This window comes from Onychomys torridus, chromosome 1 (assembly GCF_903995425.1).
Source record: "Onychomys torridus chromosome 1, mOncTor1.1, whole genome shotgun sequence".
NCBI classification, from domain to species: domain Eukaryota; kingdom Metazoa; phylum Chordata; class Mammalia; order Rodentia; family Cricetidae; genus Onychomys; species Onychomys torridus.
In genome coordinates, this window is record NC_050443.1 from 89,123,389 (window position 1) to 89,139,634 (window position 16,246).

General features: G+C 42.9%; 1 protein-coding gene and 1 non-coding gene across 3 annotated transcripts; both read right to left on the reverse strand.

The window, feature by feature from the left end:
- Positions 1-1,308: 1,308 nt before the first annotated feature.
- On the reverse strand, positions 1,309-13,045 carry Eif4g2 (eukaryotic translation initiation factor 4 gamma 2). 2 transcript variants are annotated; one of them, XM_036189180.1, is made up of 22 exons: positions 12,784-13,045; positions 11,506-11,632; positions 10,999-11,064; positions 10,320-10,460; positions 9,339-9,441; positions 8,378-8,509; positions 8,222-8,288; positions 7,926-8,077; positions 7,503-7,613; positions 7,299-7,382; positions 7,117-7,215; positions 6,796-6,934; positions 6,551-6,711; positions 6,103-6,216; positions 5,451-5,576; positions 5,208-5,312; positions 4,897-5,112; positions 4,558-4,816; positions 4,247-4,451; positions 3,921-4,132; positions 3,707-3,828; positions 1,309-2,133 (listed from the first exon to the last, which is right to left on the reverse strand). In XM_036189180.1, the coding sequence occupies exons 8-22, from the start codon at positions 8,007-8,009 to the stop codon at positions 2,068-2,070; spliced, it is 2,103 nt and encodes a 700-aa protein (XP_036045073.1). In that variant the 5' UTR covers positions 8,010-8,077; positions 8,222-8,288; positions 8,378-8,509; positions 9,339-9,441; positions 10,320-10,460; positions 10,999-11,064; positions 11,506-11,632; positions 12,784-13,045; the 3' UTR covers positions 1,309-2,067. The 2 variants fall into 2 exon arrangements, with proteins under 2 accessions (XP_036045073.1, XP_036045082.1); XM_036189189.1 differs by lacking the exon at positions 6,103-6,216.
- On the reverse strand, positions 5,882-6,050 carry LOC118576956. Its single transcript, XR_004944145.1, has one exon. It is a non-coding gene; the product is annotated as a small nucleolar RNA SNORD97 (small nucleolar RNA).
- Positions 13,046-16,246: the final 3,201 nt, after the last annotated feature.

Sequence of the window (16,246 nt, forward strand, 5' to 3'; positions counted from 1 at the left end):
ACACACACTTCACATAACCATTGCATTTGTGAAGGCTGAGTGTTTAAAACTGGGTTACAAGCACTGTGAAGTATTAGGATCAAGGGGTGTATGTAACAAATGAGAAAAACCCAGGTCACTATCCAAACATTTATTTACTAGTTTTTCTAGTGGGTGGGGCAATACACAGATCATTTCAGTTAGTGTGTTAGCCCTAACTCAGTTACCATGCAGTCAATCAATCTTCAGTTCAAAGACAATCTTTTATCCAGGACATTTTGGATCCTAAACCTAATTCTGAATTGCCCTGTAATTCCTAATTCCCAAAATTCACTAAGATTGAAGCTCACAAAATCCCATTTAGCAGTGATGAGACACACCTACATTGTCCCTTTGGTGTTGCTCATCTTTCGCCAAGGGGTGGATGAGTAGTAGACCACAGGCTAGGCTGTGGGATGAGCCTCAATCCCACAATTATCCTTGTCTGTCCACTTAAACTACTCTTTCCCAGTTTCTTTTACTCCACTGAGAGGTGATGAGAGCCCCCAAAGCAGACCAGGGCTCTGGGTCTATCTGTCCCTACTCATTCCACTGTAGGCTTTTGGAGCTGGTGACACCTGAGAACAGATATTGGCAGGGATGCCGGGGACACAATGGGACTTGACCCAGCTAGGCTATTTCTGCGTTCTCTGGGTTCCCTGTGGACCTTCTAGTGACATCTCAAAAAAACCTTGACTGACACAAACTCCTCACTGTCCTGGCAGAGGAAGAAGGCAAGTTCTTTGAGTGAAATCACACCAGCATCTGAGGGCTAACAGCGCAAGGAGAGCACTGTGCCAGGGAGAGGAACTGCACATTGCAAGGGCTGGACAGAATCAAAAGCAGTGAGGAGGAGCCAACTTCATGATGACTCAAAGTCTAGCACTTGCTGGGTTCTAAACCCTATGGCAGTTTTATTTTTCCATTTCTTGCTCTGGTTGTTTTGAAGAGTAAATGGAGATTAAGGGCTAAGCAGGTACCTCAGCAAAGAGGAAGCAGAGCAAAGAGTCGATACAAAGTCTCTAACAGTAAAGGCAGCTCCAGACTAAGTTGACAGTTTGTATTAGAACGAGACTGACAGAACAGTCATAGGGTGGAAAACTGAATACTTGAAAACATATGATAATGAATGATGCTTACAGGGTGAATCACTACTGAACAGCACTGGTGGTAAGACTATGTAGCTAAAAATTTCCCAAGTTCTTAAACTGAGATAAGTCCATACCTCAAAACAAAATGAGTAATTCTCCATAACTTTGCAGGTACTATTTGAAGTCATGTACAACTACATCAAGTATCACAATGTTTATTGATAGATACAAGTATATAAAATCAGGGCATGAACATGACTTGATAAATTAAGTAGACTTAATTTCAATACTATAATAAGAGGGACCAATTCAAATTCTCACCATTTGTTTCACACCCACAAAAACCACTTCAAGGGCATTAAAGATCTCTCAAAACTGATCAGTTTTGTGCAAGTAAACCATGTTTCTTTTAAAAAGACTTGTGCACTTGCCCAGGCTCAAGGATATTAAAATCTAGCACATAAAGCCCATTACTAGAGGTAGAAATACAGGCAATATACTATTACGGCAACAACCATCAATTACAGTTAAGAATTTTTCTGTAACAACCAAATGGATAATCAAATATTGCAACAACTCAAGTATTACTGAGCAAAGTGCATCTCTACAGTATTCAGTGTTGCTATTCAGTTTTCTAACTTAAAACAGCCTATGGTAACTGGCAGCAAAGAAGGTCCTTGCAATAGACTGCCTCTGCTTGAGAACTTAGGATGTAATTATTGCATGCTGCTAATATTCTATCTAAACATTAAGATACTCCTAAAGTATTTGATGGTAGACTATGATTAAGACATCACACTACAAAAACCTTATGCAGAAGGAAACCTTACTGACGTGCTTCTGCTTTAAATATTGTGAAAAACGTTACAGCGGAATGAATTTTCGCAGTGGTTAGGTCAAATGCAGTTACATCATAGCAACAGTATGTTTTGCACAATTTAAGGCTTTGGCTGGTTCTTTAGTCAGCTTCTTCCTCTGATTCTTCTTCTTCAGCAGTTTCTAGCCAGGTTAGCCACTGATTTACCTGTAAATTAAATTTGTAGTTTAATAAAACTTAGAGTAGTATAGTATATAAAAATTAAGTTTTGGGGGCTGGAGAGATGGCTTGGTGGTTAATTAAGAACACTGACCTTCCAGAGGACCTGGGTTCAATACCTAGCATTTACTTGGCAGCTCACAACTGTCTATGGCTCCAATTCCAGGGGATCTGGCACTTTCACAGATATACATGTAGGCAAAACACCAATGCACATAAAATAAAAATGTATCTTTAGGGCTGGAGAGATGGTTTAGAGGTTAAGAGCACTGACTGCTCTTCCAGAGGTCCTGAGTTCAATTCCCAGCACCCACATGGTGGCTCACAACCATCTGTAATGAGATCTGGTGCCTTCTTCTGTATACATAATAAATCTTAAAAACATATCTTTAAAAAAAAAAAAAAAAAGAAGTTCTGATTCAGGACATGTAACCAGAAATTAACCCAAAGAGATTAAGCGGATCCTGGGATCTGAATTTTGGTCTTCATGCGCTTTACATACTGAGCCATTTCTAGCCTTCCTCCCTTTCATTATGGGTGATTGACTGGTATAGGACTGTGTATCATGTATGCACAGGGCTCACAGCAGCCAGGAGGGGGCACTGGGCCTTTGGCAACTGGACATAAGACAGCTACAAGTTTCTGAGCTGCCCACCAGAAAACAGGATCTCATACTAGTGTCCAGGCTTGCCTTGAACTTGTAGCTGAGGGTTCCTGAACATCTAACTCCAAAGTGCTAGGCGGCTTCAAGGCACCTAGCTTCAATGAACTAGCCTTACACTTCAGCTTGTCCAGGACAGCAACTCTTCCAAACCAAATTTTATTAGCATACAGATAGGGAAGTAGGGTATGCCAAGATGCACTCTGGAATTACTGTGTCAGATTCTCAAAAACAGGAGTAGGAATAAATTCTTAAGAATGATCCTCACAAGTAGTCTAACAAACCCTAGAAAAATTAGTAGAGTACTACTTCAATTGTGCTAAATAACCTTTAGCAATCAAGTTAATTTATGTACACTATGTATGAGTAGTTTCGTGAGAAGTTCTATTATTCCCAGGGCTCCAATTCCACTTGGTAACAGAAAATAAAACTAGATCAAACTAAAAAAATATGCTTTTAAGTTTAAACCCAGCCAGGGGATGGTGGCACACGCCTTTAATCCCAGCACTCGGGAGGCAGAGGCAGGCAGATCTGAGTTAGTTTGAGGCCAGCCTGGTCTACAGAGCGAGATTCAGGAAAGGCGCAAATCTACAGAGAAAACCTGTCTCGAAAAAAAAACCAACCCCCACAACCAAAGAAAAGTTTATTTAAAGTCAAACTTAATCCTTTAACCATGTAAGCAGCTTTGCCAAAATTGTTACCTACCTCCAACTGAACACCTTTACATCCCACTTCGATTGATTTTAAGCATGATTTCATCCTATCTCTTTATCACATTTGCTAGCTGCCTAGTTAACTACATCTTGTATATAACAGTGTAGACTGACATACCACCAAAGACAGACAGAACAACAAAACCCAAGCCAAGCCAATAGCAAAAATTCTTAACAAAGCACTTACCTGGAACAAAGCCTTGCCCTTCCCTGGAAACTCTTGAGTTATATCTTCCTTCCAAGCCAAAAAAGCTTCCTCCTCAATAATTTCCATGTCATAGAAATGAACAAAAAATCGAAGTAACATGCCTTAAAACGGAACAAGAACACAGAATGTGATTCCAATATTCCGAGTGGTATTTCAGACTGCCCTCCCCTCACTCCGGCCCCAGTCACCTCACCTTTTGGGAAGCTGCTGTTGTAACAGTGCACCTGCAGAGCATACAGGGCACTGACCTGGAGATCCACATGGTCATGAAGGAATTTCTGCATCACTGGCTTGAAAGAGAGCAGCAGTTGTTTTTCCTGCTCTAACTGTTCTTTGGAAGGAGCAGAGGAAGAATCTGTTTCATCGCTAGGTGGGCTTACTTCACTAGAAATGTACTGTAAGAAGCTGAACAGCAGAATCATGTTAGAAACCCCACAGTTGTCTAGATTAACACTAATTCTCGGGCCTCTGCCCTGTGCAGACTGTTTTTCTTCTAGCAAAAGAAACTATTCAGCTTACCTGGTCATTAAGATGTTCACAAATCCTTTATCTACATGAAGTTTGGGAGAGATGTTATCTTTAATCCATTTATATATAGTTTGAGGGGATGGATCCAGCTTAATTTGCTTCAATAGCTCCTTCTCCAATTTAAGGAGCGGGAATAAGAAACTCAGTCCCTTTCCTTCCAAAATCTCCAACATTCGATCCTTATTCTGATCAATTTCTGTAAAGACATTTCTCATTTTACCAGGTTAGCCTAAGACAAGTTTTACAAATAATTGCCTAATGCACAAAAATCTCCACTTAGTATTCAATCAGCTAGCTCTTACCTGGCAGCATTTTCTGCATATTGACCTTGCTTTGTTGAAAAAGTTCAGTTAACCATTCTCGATCTTGTAATTTAGCTAATTGTTGAAGACAAAGTAAGAAGAGAGGGAAGTGGGTGCCACTCTCTAGCGGTTGAGCTAGTTCTGAAATGCTCACCAACTCTGAAATTATAGCACGAGCTGCAAACTGTGCCAAATAAGATTTCACCAAGGGGATGTCAACCTCCAGTTTGGGGCACTGCTCCAATACGTTCAGGAAAGCCTGGGGAAGAATATAAAAACTTTTAGTTTCCAACCATAACTTGAAAGCAGCATTATCACACCATCAGTACAATGTTCTACCTGCATGAAGTTGTCACTTGTGGCTATCCCTTCCTGTTTGAGTAAACTGATCAAAGAGCTTGCTTTTTCTTTATCTTCATCACTTCTATCTAGTGACAGGATGATCACTTTGCTTAACATCTCAGGAAGAAAGTGTTTCGGGGCTCTCATTTCTCTCACACCACTGACGGCCTCGTTTGCATTTCCACTGTTCAGATATTCAGTCACAACGGCTTCCTGAGAAGAACACAGTCAATTCCCATCAGTGGTCCCTGTCCTCAAGTATTTTCTAAGGGTAGAGATAATGATCTAGAGAGCTATTTGAAACTTACAGTCAGTTTAAGTAGTTCTTCCTTTGACGGTGGTGGCTTTTTGCTTGTCTTGGCAGGCTTTTCCTGGATAAGTGGTGGATTAGTTTTGAGACCAAGCTGAGGTGTCTAAAGACAAGCAGTACAACACATGTTTAATCAAAATGTAACAAACTAAAAAGAACAGTACCAGCATGAAGCAGAGGGAAGGAAAACACTGAGAAGTGAGGACACATCTTCAGGGAGCAGATACTTTGGGGCCCATACCTGTCCCAGAGGTGGTGTTTGAGTGCGCGGTGGCTGTGCACTGGGAGGAATCATAGTTATCTGGGGCTGAAGCTTTGGCACCTGATTTTTATTCATTAGGAACGACTGAGCAGGCCTCAAACTAATCTAAAATCGAAAATAAATCAACACATAACCAAGTTAAAAGAGCTAACAAACATTAAATATTAATTTTTAATACCTAGCATTAATTCTACAAAACTAAAAGTTAGTTCATATCATGTAATAAATTTAATTTCTGGGAAAAGTAATCTGTGGAAGATACTGGGTAAAGGGTAAGACACTGTTTAAAAACCTTAGTTTGTACCACAATTTGCCCAATATCAGCAAGACAGATACTTTTTTCTACTTACAGAGAAACCACCAACATCTTAACCATTTCTCATGCTAACTAGTAAAAATTACTTAGAAACTTGCCCTCATATCTCATAATCTTCGCTCATAGGACGCTGGACATCCAAAGAGAGAAAAAGTAGAGAACAAGAAGGGGAAAGGTAGATAAAGAGTCAAAGAAAGAGAAGAGAAAAAAGGAAAGAATCCAGCTTAAGTCCTCTTTCGCGTCTTTTTATAATCATCGGGCAAGAGACGTCTGCACTGACAAACTACTGCATAGAAGTAATGTAGGCAAATGTACCTCATCTGCATTAAGCTGTCCTTTCTTAGAAAACCGAGGTGGCATATCCTTCGACTGTCCTTGCAGCTGGGATAAGAGTCCCTGACTCTGGTTATGGTAGAGCTGGCTTAGCCCCTATTTCAGAAAGGGAGAGAGAAAGTCTAGATAAAAATTATGGTAATCGAGTACCAAGGGAATGAGCCAAGCCATTGCCTTGCCCAGAGATTAACTACATTTACCCAGAAAAGATGAAACAGGGAAGAATATCTAACCTATCTGTTGAATAAAGTGATGTGATTTTACTAATTTTAAGGATACACATTTTACTCAATTTGAAACAACTGTCTGATGGAGATTTAGTTAAGAAAAAAAGCATCAAAAGTAAAATTCCACTTCTTTTAAAAATAAAGGGCAAAATGTATTGGACCTAAGACCAGCCCTGACACTATAAACACTGTCAATGTCTTACCTGGCTTTTCATAAATTTGCCCCCCATCTCTCCAAATTGCGACTGTGTAGGAGGCATGATGTGTCCCCCATGGCCATTGAAGAGCTGATTTGAACGATGACGTCCCATCGTGGGTGAAAATCTATCCTGGATAACTCCTGGACCAGTACCAATTCCACTACCTTAAAGTACAGACAATTCTTAGAACTCCACTATAAAACATTAACTTTTAGTTTAACCAAAACACTGCTTTATTTAAAAATTACCTGGCATTTGTCCAAACATATCAGCAAGTCCTCCAAGTGGGTCCCTATCCATTTTCATCCTTGGCGGCATGAACGGTCCCTCCAGGAAGAAGTCATTCCTCCCTTGAGCCATAGGAGCAGGAATAAACACTCCTAGATCCTTTGTGAAGAAAGTGGGTTAAGTACTGTTGTCCGTAGACCCCGTATTACTTATTTACAGTTCTGTAACTTCCCTCCAAAATGGTATGGATACTAGGAAACCTCACTACCAGTAAGACAATTCTAGTTTTCAGAAGAGTTAAGCAGAGGACAACACTATAAAAAGGAACCAAAACTCCTTACTTTCACTGCATCTTGACGGATTTGATTGATCGTCTTTGGTCCATTGTCAAGAAAAGCCTTGCGAGGAACCCAATGGTGTTCTCGCAACTCTACAGTATCCTGTCATTTTAGAAAGTATAAATTTTATTTTACTATTACAAAGGAAAAACTCAATCTTATTGGACATTGTTAAAAAATCTTACCTGCAGTAGGAAACGAATCCTTGCTGGTAATTCCTTACTTAACATTAAGGAACACATTCTGGCAAAGTACTGATCCATTAAGGACTGATAAAAAGACAAAACAAAACAAAATTAGAATGAAGATAAATGTGTATACTATTTAAGGTATTTTGGATTATCACACCCCAACCCACAAGACACACTATCTTCCCGCTGTTCTCATACCTTGGCTCGTTCATGGTCTAAGCGAGGTCCTACTGTCCTCATTATCTGACAGAGGCACTCCAAATCCTCTCCCATATCTTTGAGTTGGACTCTCTTCTTCTTTTCCAAAAGCTACCAAAAAAACAAACAAAAAACACGTTTAAAACATTAGTTATTCTGGCTTATGTTGTATTACCTTCTTAGATTTGGACTGATAATGCTTTCCTATTGGACTGTGTTGAAGCAATCCCTCTGGGAAATTTTAACACAAAGCAATCCAATCTATCTCTACTTTATAATGCACACTACAAATACAGTTTTCTTTGGTTACCACAACTATGTTAGTAGCCACCCATCTTTCAGATGATACAGTTGACTAATTTCCCCCCAGATAAGGACATTCTCACTGACTACCTCACCCTAAGCTACTCCAGTCATACTCACTGTTTTGATGCACTTATGAAGGATAGATTCATGAATAAGATCAAGCTTGCCAAGTTCTCCAATGAATTTGATGTTCCCCAACATCTTGATCTTAGCAATGGCTCTCTGTTCCTCCTCCTCAGGGAGGAGGGGATTTTCACGCTTATCATAGACTGAGGGAGGGGAGGCAAACAGAAGAACACTTAGAACCATTCTTGCAAGTGTTCTGATCTAGTTTACACCTAGGCCACAGAGTGCATAAATCTAATAAAAAGACACAAGTACTAGACTAGTTAATAGTAAATTTAAATTCTTACCATCAACATTTCTGGTTCGGTTTTCAAATTCATCTTGCAATTTGGAAATCAAGAGGCGTCTGAATGTCTATTTGCAAACAAAAAGTATTATACTTTGCTAATAAGGAATGTTCCAAATTAATTTTAAAACAAAATAAACAAAAACCTGCCACTCACTGTGCTTTGCTTCTGTCCTGGTTGACCCTCTGCTGCTGGGCCATCAAAGTTTGGTGCATCTTCTGCCAATCGCAGACATAGCTGAGCATACAGCGAGCTATACTTTGGCTCTTCTAGGGCTTTGTCCACAATCTACAGAAGTCATTACAAAACAAACTACCATGAATCAGAGGCCGAAGAGAGTCCCCCTTTAAATAGCCTTAATCTTAAAACTCACAACAAACTACAGTCTCAATTCATTTGGACTTGAACACCTCAGAAAAATAAAACCATTTTAGAAGTCTTTTTAACATCATCTGTGGTACAATCTATCACCACTTGCTGGGCAGTGGAGGCACACACCTTGAATCCCAGAGGCAGGCGGATCTCTATGAGTTCCAGGAAAGGTGCAAAGCTACACAAGAGAAACCCTGCCTCGAAACACCCCCCCCCCCCAAAAAAACTATAAACTGGAACTATAACCCACAAAGACACTGTTGAGTGGTGGATCTAATTCTGTGGTTGGTAGTCATGCAAAACAAGATGCCAGAATCCTATAAATTATCAAATTTTCAAAACAACTTTCACAAAAGGAAAAAACCCAATAGCTGTTTCCAGACAGCTTGGTAAACCAAGGCAAATGAGGATTCAAGATTCACCTTTTGAATCTTGATGTCATTAAAAGTGGTTCTGTTTTTATTAATATCATTACTCAGACACACATATCTATTCTCATGATTTAATGCAATAATCAAGTGTAAGAAACTTGGGCCAGGCATTGGTGGTGCATGCCTTTAATCCCAGCACTGGGGAGGCAGGGCCAGGCGGATCTCTGTGAGTTCGAGGCCAGCCTGGACTACCAAGTGAGTTCCAGGAAAGGTGCAAAGCTACACAGAGAAACCCTGTCTCGAAAAACAAAAAAGGAATTTGGGTCTGTTAATTTATTTTCTCCCCCTCTTTTAAACTAACATTTTAAACTTACCAGCAGTATGACCCCTTTAAGGATGAGTTTAGACTCTACACCCACATTGAGGAGCTCAAGGCATAGCTTGTCAAACTTCTCAGGAGTAAGCTTATTTAGTATGCTGTGTGGAAAAAAAGCACATTTCAAGTGTGGGTTAACAATTATTTTCTGAGCTGAAAAAGAGCATTTAAATTTGAGTTTCCCTTTATTAGCTTCCCTAAACAGGGAAAAATGTTCCCTTTTCTCCCCAATTTATTCTTTGATAATTCCATTCAGTGTATTTTTATTATACTCTTTTCTGACCTCCAAATCCTCCCCTATCCCACTTCATCTTTTTTCTCTAAAAAATCATCACTGACAACGTAATTTGTGTTGGCCATTTGTTCTTGGGCATAGGGCCTTGCTCTGGAATGAGGCTGAGGCTAACATGTCCAGCATCACTCCATGGGACAAAATAACCCCCCCCCCCCCCAGCAGCTCTGAATGAATTGCCAATAGCTTCTTGGCTAAGAGTGGGACTTTGTGGACACACTCCCCACCTTTGTGCTGGGATTTTTCTCTGGCTTGAGCTTATGCAAATCTTGTACATGCTGTTACAGAAGTGTTCATTTTTCATCTAACCAGACATGCTTGAATACACTTCTTACAGATATATACTATGACATCTGAATTATATCTGGGCTTTTCTGCTGTTTTATCAAGAAACCTTTCTCAAAACTCAGAGCACAAGGTTCTCATTATCTGGACTTGACTGTAAGTTAAGATGGTTGTATTTTCCCACATCACTGATGTTACACACCAAACCAACAATGGATATAACAGCATAAGCTTATGGGTAAAATAAGCAAATGACTCCTGATGCCAAATACCTATGGGCAATGGACTACTCTTCAAAAGTCCTTTAATGCCACCCTTCCCTTTCAACTGTGACCCACACACCCTACAACAGTAAACACAACAGCTAATCTCTACTCCCTCATAACAGACCCAAACACTCACCCTCTTACTTTCCTGAAGATTGCATCATGTCGTTCTTTTTCATTTGCGGAGTTGTTTGCTGCGGAGTTGTCATCTCGTCTAGTGCTTCGTGCAGGAATCCATTTCTGAGCGTTTTGCCCTGGGGTTTTCCCCAGGAACTCGCTAGTTTGATAAAACATCAACCACGTAGCTTACCATTAGGAAAGTCTCACACAGCATGCACTCATATAACCCTAAAACTTTGCTAAACAGAAACAAAACCTTAGGCTTTACATTCCCCCCACAACAAAGCAATCCTGGAAATCTTTATTTCTCAAAGAGCACCAGAATCATCTGGAAGGCCCATTCCCAATTTCTGCTGTAGTAGATTTTGGGTAGTACCAGAGAATTTTCATTCTTGGTTTAATATATTCCCAGGTAATGTCAAAAGTGCTGACCCAGGAACCAAACCTCGAGACTTAATACTAAAATGCTTAACAAGCATATTGCACACTGGCCACATCTCAAAAACCACATAGCAGGCATAGTAATTTTGGAATACCAGCAAATATGAACCAAGAGAATGAAAAACAGTTTGAATTTATGAATTCACATCAGAATTACTAATGATTTCCCAAGAATTATCCTGTTAGGCACTGAGAAGTCTTCAATCAATCACAATGACAATTTATGAAAGTCACCGTCTTTCAAGTTACCATACCTGTTGCCAGCAGTCTTGGGATAGTGCTGAGGTGCACCCCTACTTCCTCCTCCGCCCGAAGAAGCACTATTCAAAAGAAAATTTTCACTAAACCAATTATGTCTCATTCAAAAGGGAACCTATTTATATTTTAGAAATTGCACCACACCGAGACTGAACTTTGGCCTAAAAGAAAACGAACCAGAGGCTAGAGATGTCTCAGCTGTTTGACAGCGCTGGCTGCTCTTCCAAAGGACAAGGGTTCAATTCCCAGCACCCACATGGCAGCTCACAACTGTCTGTAACTCCAGTCCCAGGAGATCTGATGCCCTCTTCTGACACTGCACGCTGAGATGCAGACATACACACAGGCAACACCCTTGCCCCCACCACCAAAAATTAACCCATTTACTCTTTAGAAACAATTCTAAAACCACAATACCATTAAGTGGGACTTGGTAGTGGTTTCTATGAGTTGCCATTTCAAAACACCCCTTCCCCTGTATCTACCCATACCCGAAACCACACCTGAAACGAGAAGCACCCCCTTCTGCAATCGCACTCTCCACTTTGGCGGCTTGACAACGAAGAATCTTCAAAAGAATAATATTAATGGATGGGGTGGGGAGGGGAGGGGATGGTACAAATGAAAAGCCTGGAACAAGAGAGAATACCAAAATTAGGTACTGCCAACATACAGATCTATAAATCTTCAGTCTATTATTATTTATTTCGGCGCTCATACTGCAGCTGATTAACTTTCACTGCATTGCAGCCCTCAGAAGACTAAAATAGAACTAAGTCAAAACCACAAATAGAAAGTAAAATCTTGTTTAGGACTACCTTAGTGTTCAAGGATGCAAAGAATAGCCTTTGTGGGGGGGGGTGTAAAATTTTTTGTCATTTTACCTAGAACGCAGCCATATTCTGGGGCCTTAATTTCACAGAAATGCTCTCAACACCGGCAGTGCTACAGGGGAAATGTCTGCTGTACTGTATGTGCGGCTGGGCACTGACAGGCAGGCCAGGGTCTCACTACCCGCTGTTGGACAGCTTTCTCCTCTGCTCGTCCTTTCACCCCTTCCTACGGGCGCGTGTGGAAAGCCGCCGGAAGACCGTGAGCAACAACATGGCAGCAGGAACCTCCGCCCCACTCCGCGCGAACAAAAGAGCAGCGGGTTCCTCCCCTAAGCCCCGTCTGGCCCGGCTTCCGACCGGCGCCCAGGAAGGACCCGGGTCTGGGCGGGAGGCGCCCCCTCCGGGCCGGCCCTTTGTTCTCCCGCAGGAAGGCGGCCTCCTGCCCACCCGCCGCCTCCACCATAAATCCCCCGGCTGACAGCGCCTGGGCCGCCGCAGCCCACAAAGGGAACAGAGACCCGCTCTCGGCCTCCCCCAAGCGGGGCAGCCCGCGACAGGACCCACACACCTCCTCCCCACCGGGAGGCCGGGCTCCGGACTCGTCCGCCTCGCTGGTCCCGCGCCAACGGCCGGGCCCTGCCGCTGGCCGCGTCCCGCCCGCCGAGGCGCGAGGCCCGCCACGCTCGCACGCTGTCCTCGCACCCCGCGTCAGGGTTCCGGCCGAGCCCGCCACTCTGCCGCACGCCGGCCTAGCCCAGACCGCAGATTCTCTCTCCGTGGTCGGCACGGGAAGGAAAGCGGAGGCCAGAGACTTCTAGGTGGCCCAGAGGGAGAGGAAAGGCGCCCCGCCCGGCTCCGCCTGCGGCCGCCATTTTGTACCACTCGACAAGAAGCGGCCAGGGGCGGCGGCCATCTTAGAGGGCTCCGCTCAGCGGCGGCTCCACTCACCTTCACCGAGAACTCAGCAGCTGCCGCCGCAGCTGCCTCCTCTGGATCCGGTCGTCGGGGACGGGGAAGGGAGGGGGAAGGGGAACGGAAAACAAAAAAGGGGGAGGGAAGGGGGAGGAAGGACTCGGGGACGGCCTGAAACTCTCAGCTCAGAGGACTCGCTGCTGCAGCCACCACCTGGTACACGCCGCCACCTCCATAGAGCTCCGGCTCGCTGCTGGCGCTGAGGCGTGTCTGAAGCCGAACTTATCACTCTGGGGCGGCCGACCCACCAGAGCCTCCCCGAGTGGCTCCTTCGCTATCCAATCAGCAGCCGGGCTTCCGTCCGCCACCAATCCGCGCAGACCGGCGGGGAGGAGCCACCGGGCAAGCTAGGTTGCGGCGCAGCTCCGCCGCAGTGCGCAAAGCCATATTCGCGAAGGCTATGGGGCCAAGCCAGTGGCGTAAGGATGGCGGGCCCGCGCGCTGCGGGACTTTTGCGTAGCGCTGGGAGCCCAGTGAGTGTGCGTCGCGGGGCCGGCGTGTCTTTCTGGGCCGGCGCTTTGTTCCGGAGTCCGAGCCCCACGCTTCCCTAGAAGAACCTCTTCCTTGCCTCTCCTCCTTGACCTGCTCGGGCCTGGCGCCCCGAGAACTCCGCGTGGCCTCGTGGCCTGGCCTCGGGCGGGTCTGCGGACTGAGAGGGACGTGTGCCCATCGAAAGGAGAGCGTTCTGTTTGTTGGTCCTCCATCTGCAGAGTAACGAGAAAAGCATCAAAGGGAGGGACTGCCTTTGTACCCTAGGCTGGAGGCTTCGCATTTCCTCAGTGTTCGGCCTGCTGTGTCCAAGCTTGACCCAGAATATGTTAGGCTGGCTGGAGAAATGTTTGTAGAGAGCAGGCATTTGGAGGATTTAGAATTGCAAGCTCGTTTTTAAAAAAAACTTCATATTTCAAGTGTTAAAGATGGGCTGCACACTGTTTTCTCTTTTACTTGGGGTCCTAAAGGAAAACGAGGCATTACAAAGGTGGTATGTTAAACCACTTGCAGGTGTGGGGTGGGGGGGTGCGTGTCAAGACATGATTATTCTGTGTAAGCCCTCGTTGTCCAGGAACTCGCTTTGTAGACCAGGCTGGCCTCGAACTCATTTAGTTCCGCCTTCTGCCTTCCAAGTGCTGGGATTAAAGGCGTGTGCCACCACCACCCAGATGTTTTCACATTTTTAGCTTTACAAAAATGCAGGTATGTAAACAACAGAAATGCCCATCTCCGTGTTTGAGCTTTGTAGTTTTTTGATACGTGTGACACCCCCCCCCCTTCCAAAAAAGCACGTGTGTTTTTAAGTCATGATTTGGAATGCCCAAGAACTGGATTTTCAAAGATCCAAACTTAATTTGGCATGTCTTGATTATGAAAGACCTAGTCCTTAAATAGAATTGTACTCTCATTAACATTTAGGTCTGATAATAGTACAGTGTGGCATTGACAGTATCTAATGCAATTCTACTACTTAGATCTTTGCTATAGAATTAATGCTATTAAATAAAATTCATTTAAACTAAAGACTGTAAAAAGCATTTTTTTTCCAGTTTTGGAGTTATGTATAAAAAAGAAAAACATTTTTGGGGAAGGGCAGGTTCTTTTTTGGTTTTTTTTGCCAGAGCTGAGGACTGAACCCAGGGCCTTGCGCTTGCTAGGCAAGTGCTCTACCACCGAGCTAAATCCCCAACCCCTAAAGGGCAGTTTTTAAAATACAAGAGATTTCACTCTGTATAACTTCTATAAAAGTTTATAACTTGTAGAAATATATAATGTGATATTTTAATTTTATACAAATGATTTATGTGCCTCATGATATACTGAAGACATCTGTGTGATAGAAACAGTGATTAAAAAACTCCATACTCATGATAATGTTGATGTGAAAGAATAGTCACTTGGTCCTAAAACATGGATGTCCTAAAAAATAAGGCATTTGACTTCAATTAAATTTTTTTTAAGGGGCCTGCAAGATGGTACTGCTGGTAAAGGTACTTGTTGCCAAGCCTGATGACTGAGTTCAATCTCCAGGACCCACATGATAGAAAGACTAGGTTGACTTCTTACCTCCATGTGTATGCTGAGGCACCATGCACATGTAATATCTTTAATTTAAAGAGTCTTTTCTTGATTTGCTAATTGGAAAACTCTGCTATGAGTTTTGTAGACAGGCAAGCATGTGAAGTGCTGAGCTCACAGGGAGTAAACCAAAGTAGAACAAATAAAAACAGACAAAAATGAAAAATAAATAAATATAGATTTTTAAAAAATCTACTTTTTCAGCTGGGTGGTGGTGGCACACACCTTTAACCCCAGCACTTGAGGCAAAGGCAGGCAGATCTCTGTGAGTTCAAGGCCAGCCTGGTCTACAGAGTGAGTTCAAGGACAGCCAAGGCTACTACACAGAGAAACCCTGTCTTGAAAAAAACAAACAGAAAAACTTTTCAGTCATACAAATTTGAAGTTTACATATTTTGGATGTATAAAATTTCAAATACTTGGATTCTAAATGTAACCAAATAGCTTTACATGTCCATTTTATTCATTTCTAGTAAGTCTGGGAAACTGCTAAGAGTCTTTAATTGTTAACACATTTTTTTACTTTTTTTTTTTTCAGACAGGGTTTCACTGTGCAGTCTTTGCTGTCCTGGAACTTGCTCTGCAGAATGGTGGCCTCAAACTCATAGTTCCTCTTGCTGGCCAGGCAGCGGTGGTGGTACATGCCTTTGATCCCAGCACTCGGATCTCTGTGAATTCAAGGCCAGCCTAGTCTACAGATCGAGATCCAGGACAGGCACCAAAACTATACAGAGAAACCCTGTTTTGGAGGGAAGTTCCTCCTACCTCTGCTGGAGGTAAGGATGTGCCCCACCACTGCCTGACTTTTCATATTGTTTTTAACTAATCATGTCAAGAATTATTTTTGTTTTTTTGAGCCTCTCACTATGTAGCTCAGGATGGCCTCATACTTAGTATCTTGCTGCCTCAGCTTCCTAAACGTTTTTGTTGTCTGTGCCTGGGATTCCTGCACCCCCCACCCCCCTCTTTTTGGTTATTATTCCAGCACACACTATTCCTGGTGTGTTACTATCATCTCTGCTTATATATCTAGTCATATATTTGAAGTTCAGAGCTCTTCTGAATTTCCAACATCTTATGGATCAGAGAAGCAAACTTGTAGCCTTATTTGGTTTGAACCACATAATATTGTTTCAGCAACTTGACACTGAAATATTAAGAGATTAAATGCAAAGAAAAGATTTCCATTTAAAAAAAATCTTAAAATATGACCCTGAAATTCCCATATGGCAAGAGTGGCTGAGTAGATGTTTTCTCTTGGGATCGGAATGTAATTTAACAGTAGAGCACTTGCCTACCCTTCCTGAGAGGTTTTAGGTTGATTCTCAGCTATGGACAGAGATGGGTGTGGGTATAAAGGACTTCTCTG

Coding starts and splice junctions, on each gene's coding strand:
- Eif4g2 (XM_036189180.1), bottom strand. CDS start 8,009: ATGTTGGGGAACATCAAATTCATTGGAGAACTTGGCAAGCTTGATCTT. Junction 6,217..6,550: donor GCAAATTTATGAAAAGCCAG/GTAAGACATTGA, acceptor TTTCTGAAATAG/GGGCTAAGCCAGCTCTACCA. Junction 4,817..4,896: donor CAAGTGACAACTTCATGCAG/GTAGAACATTGT, acceptor ATTCTTCCCCAG/GCTTTCCTGAACGTATTGGA.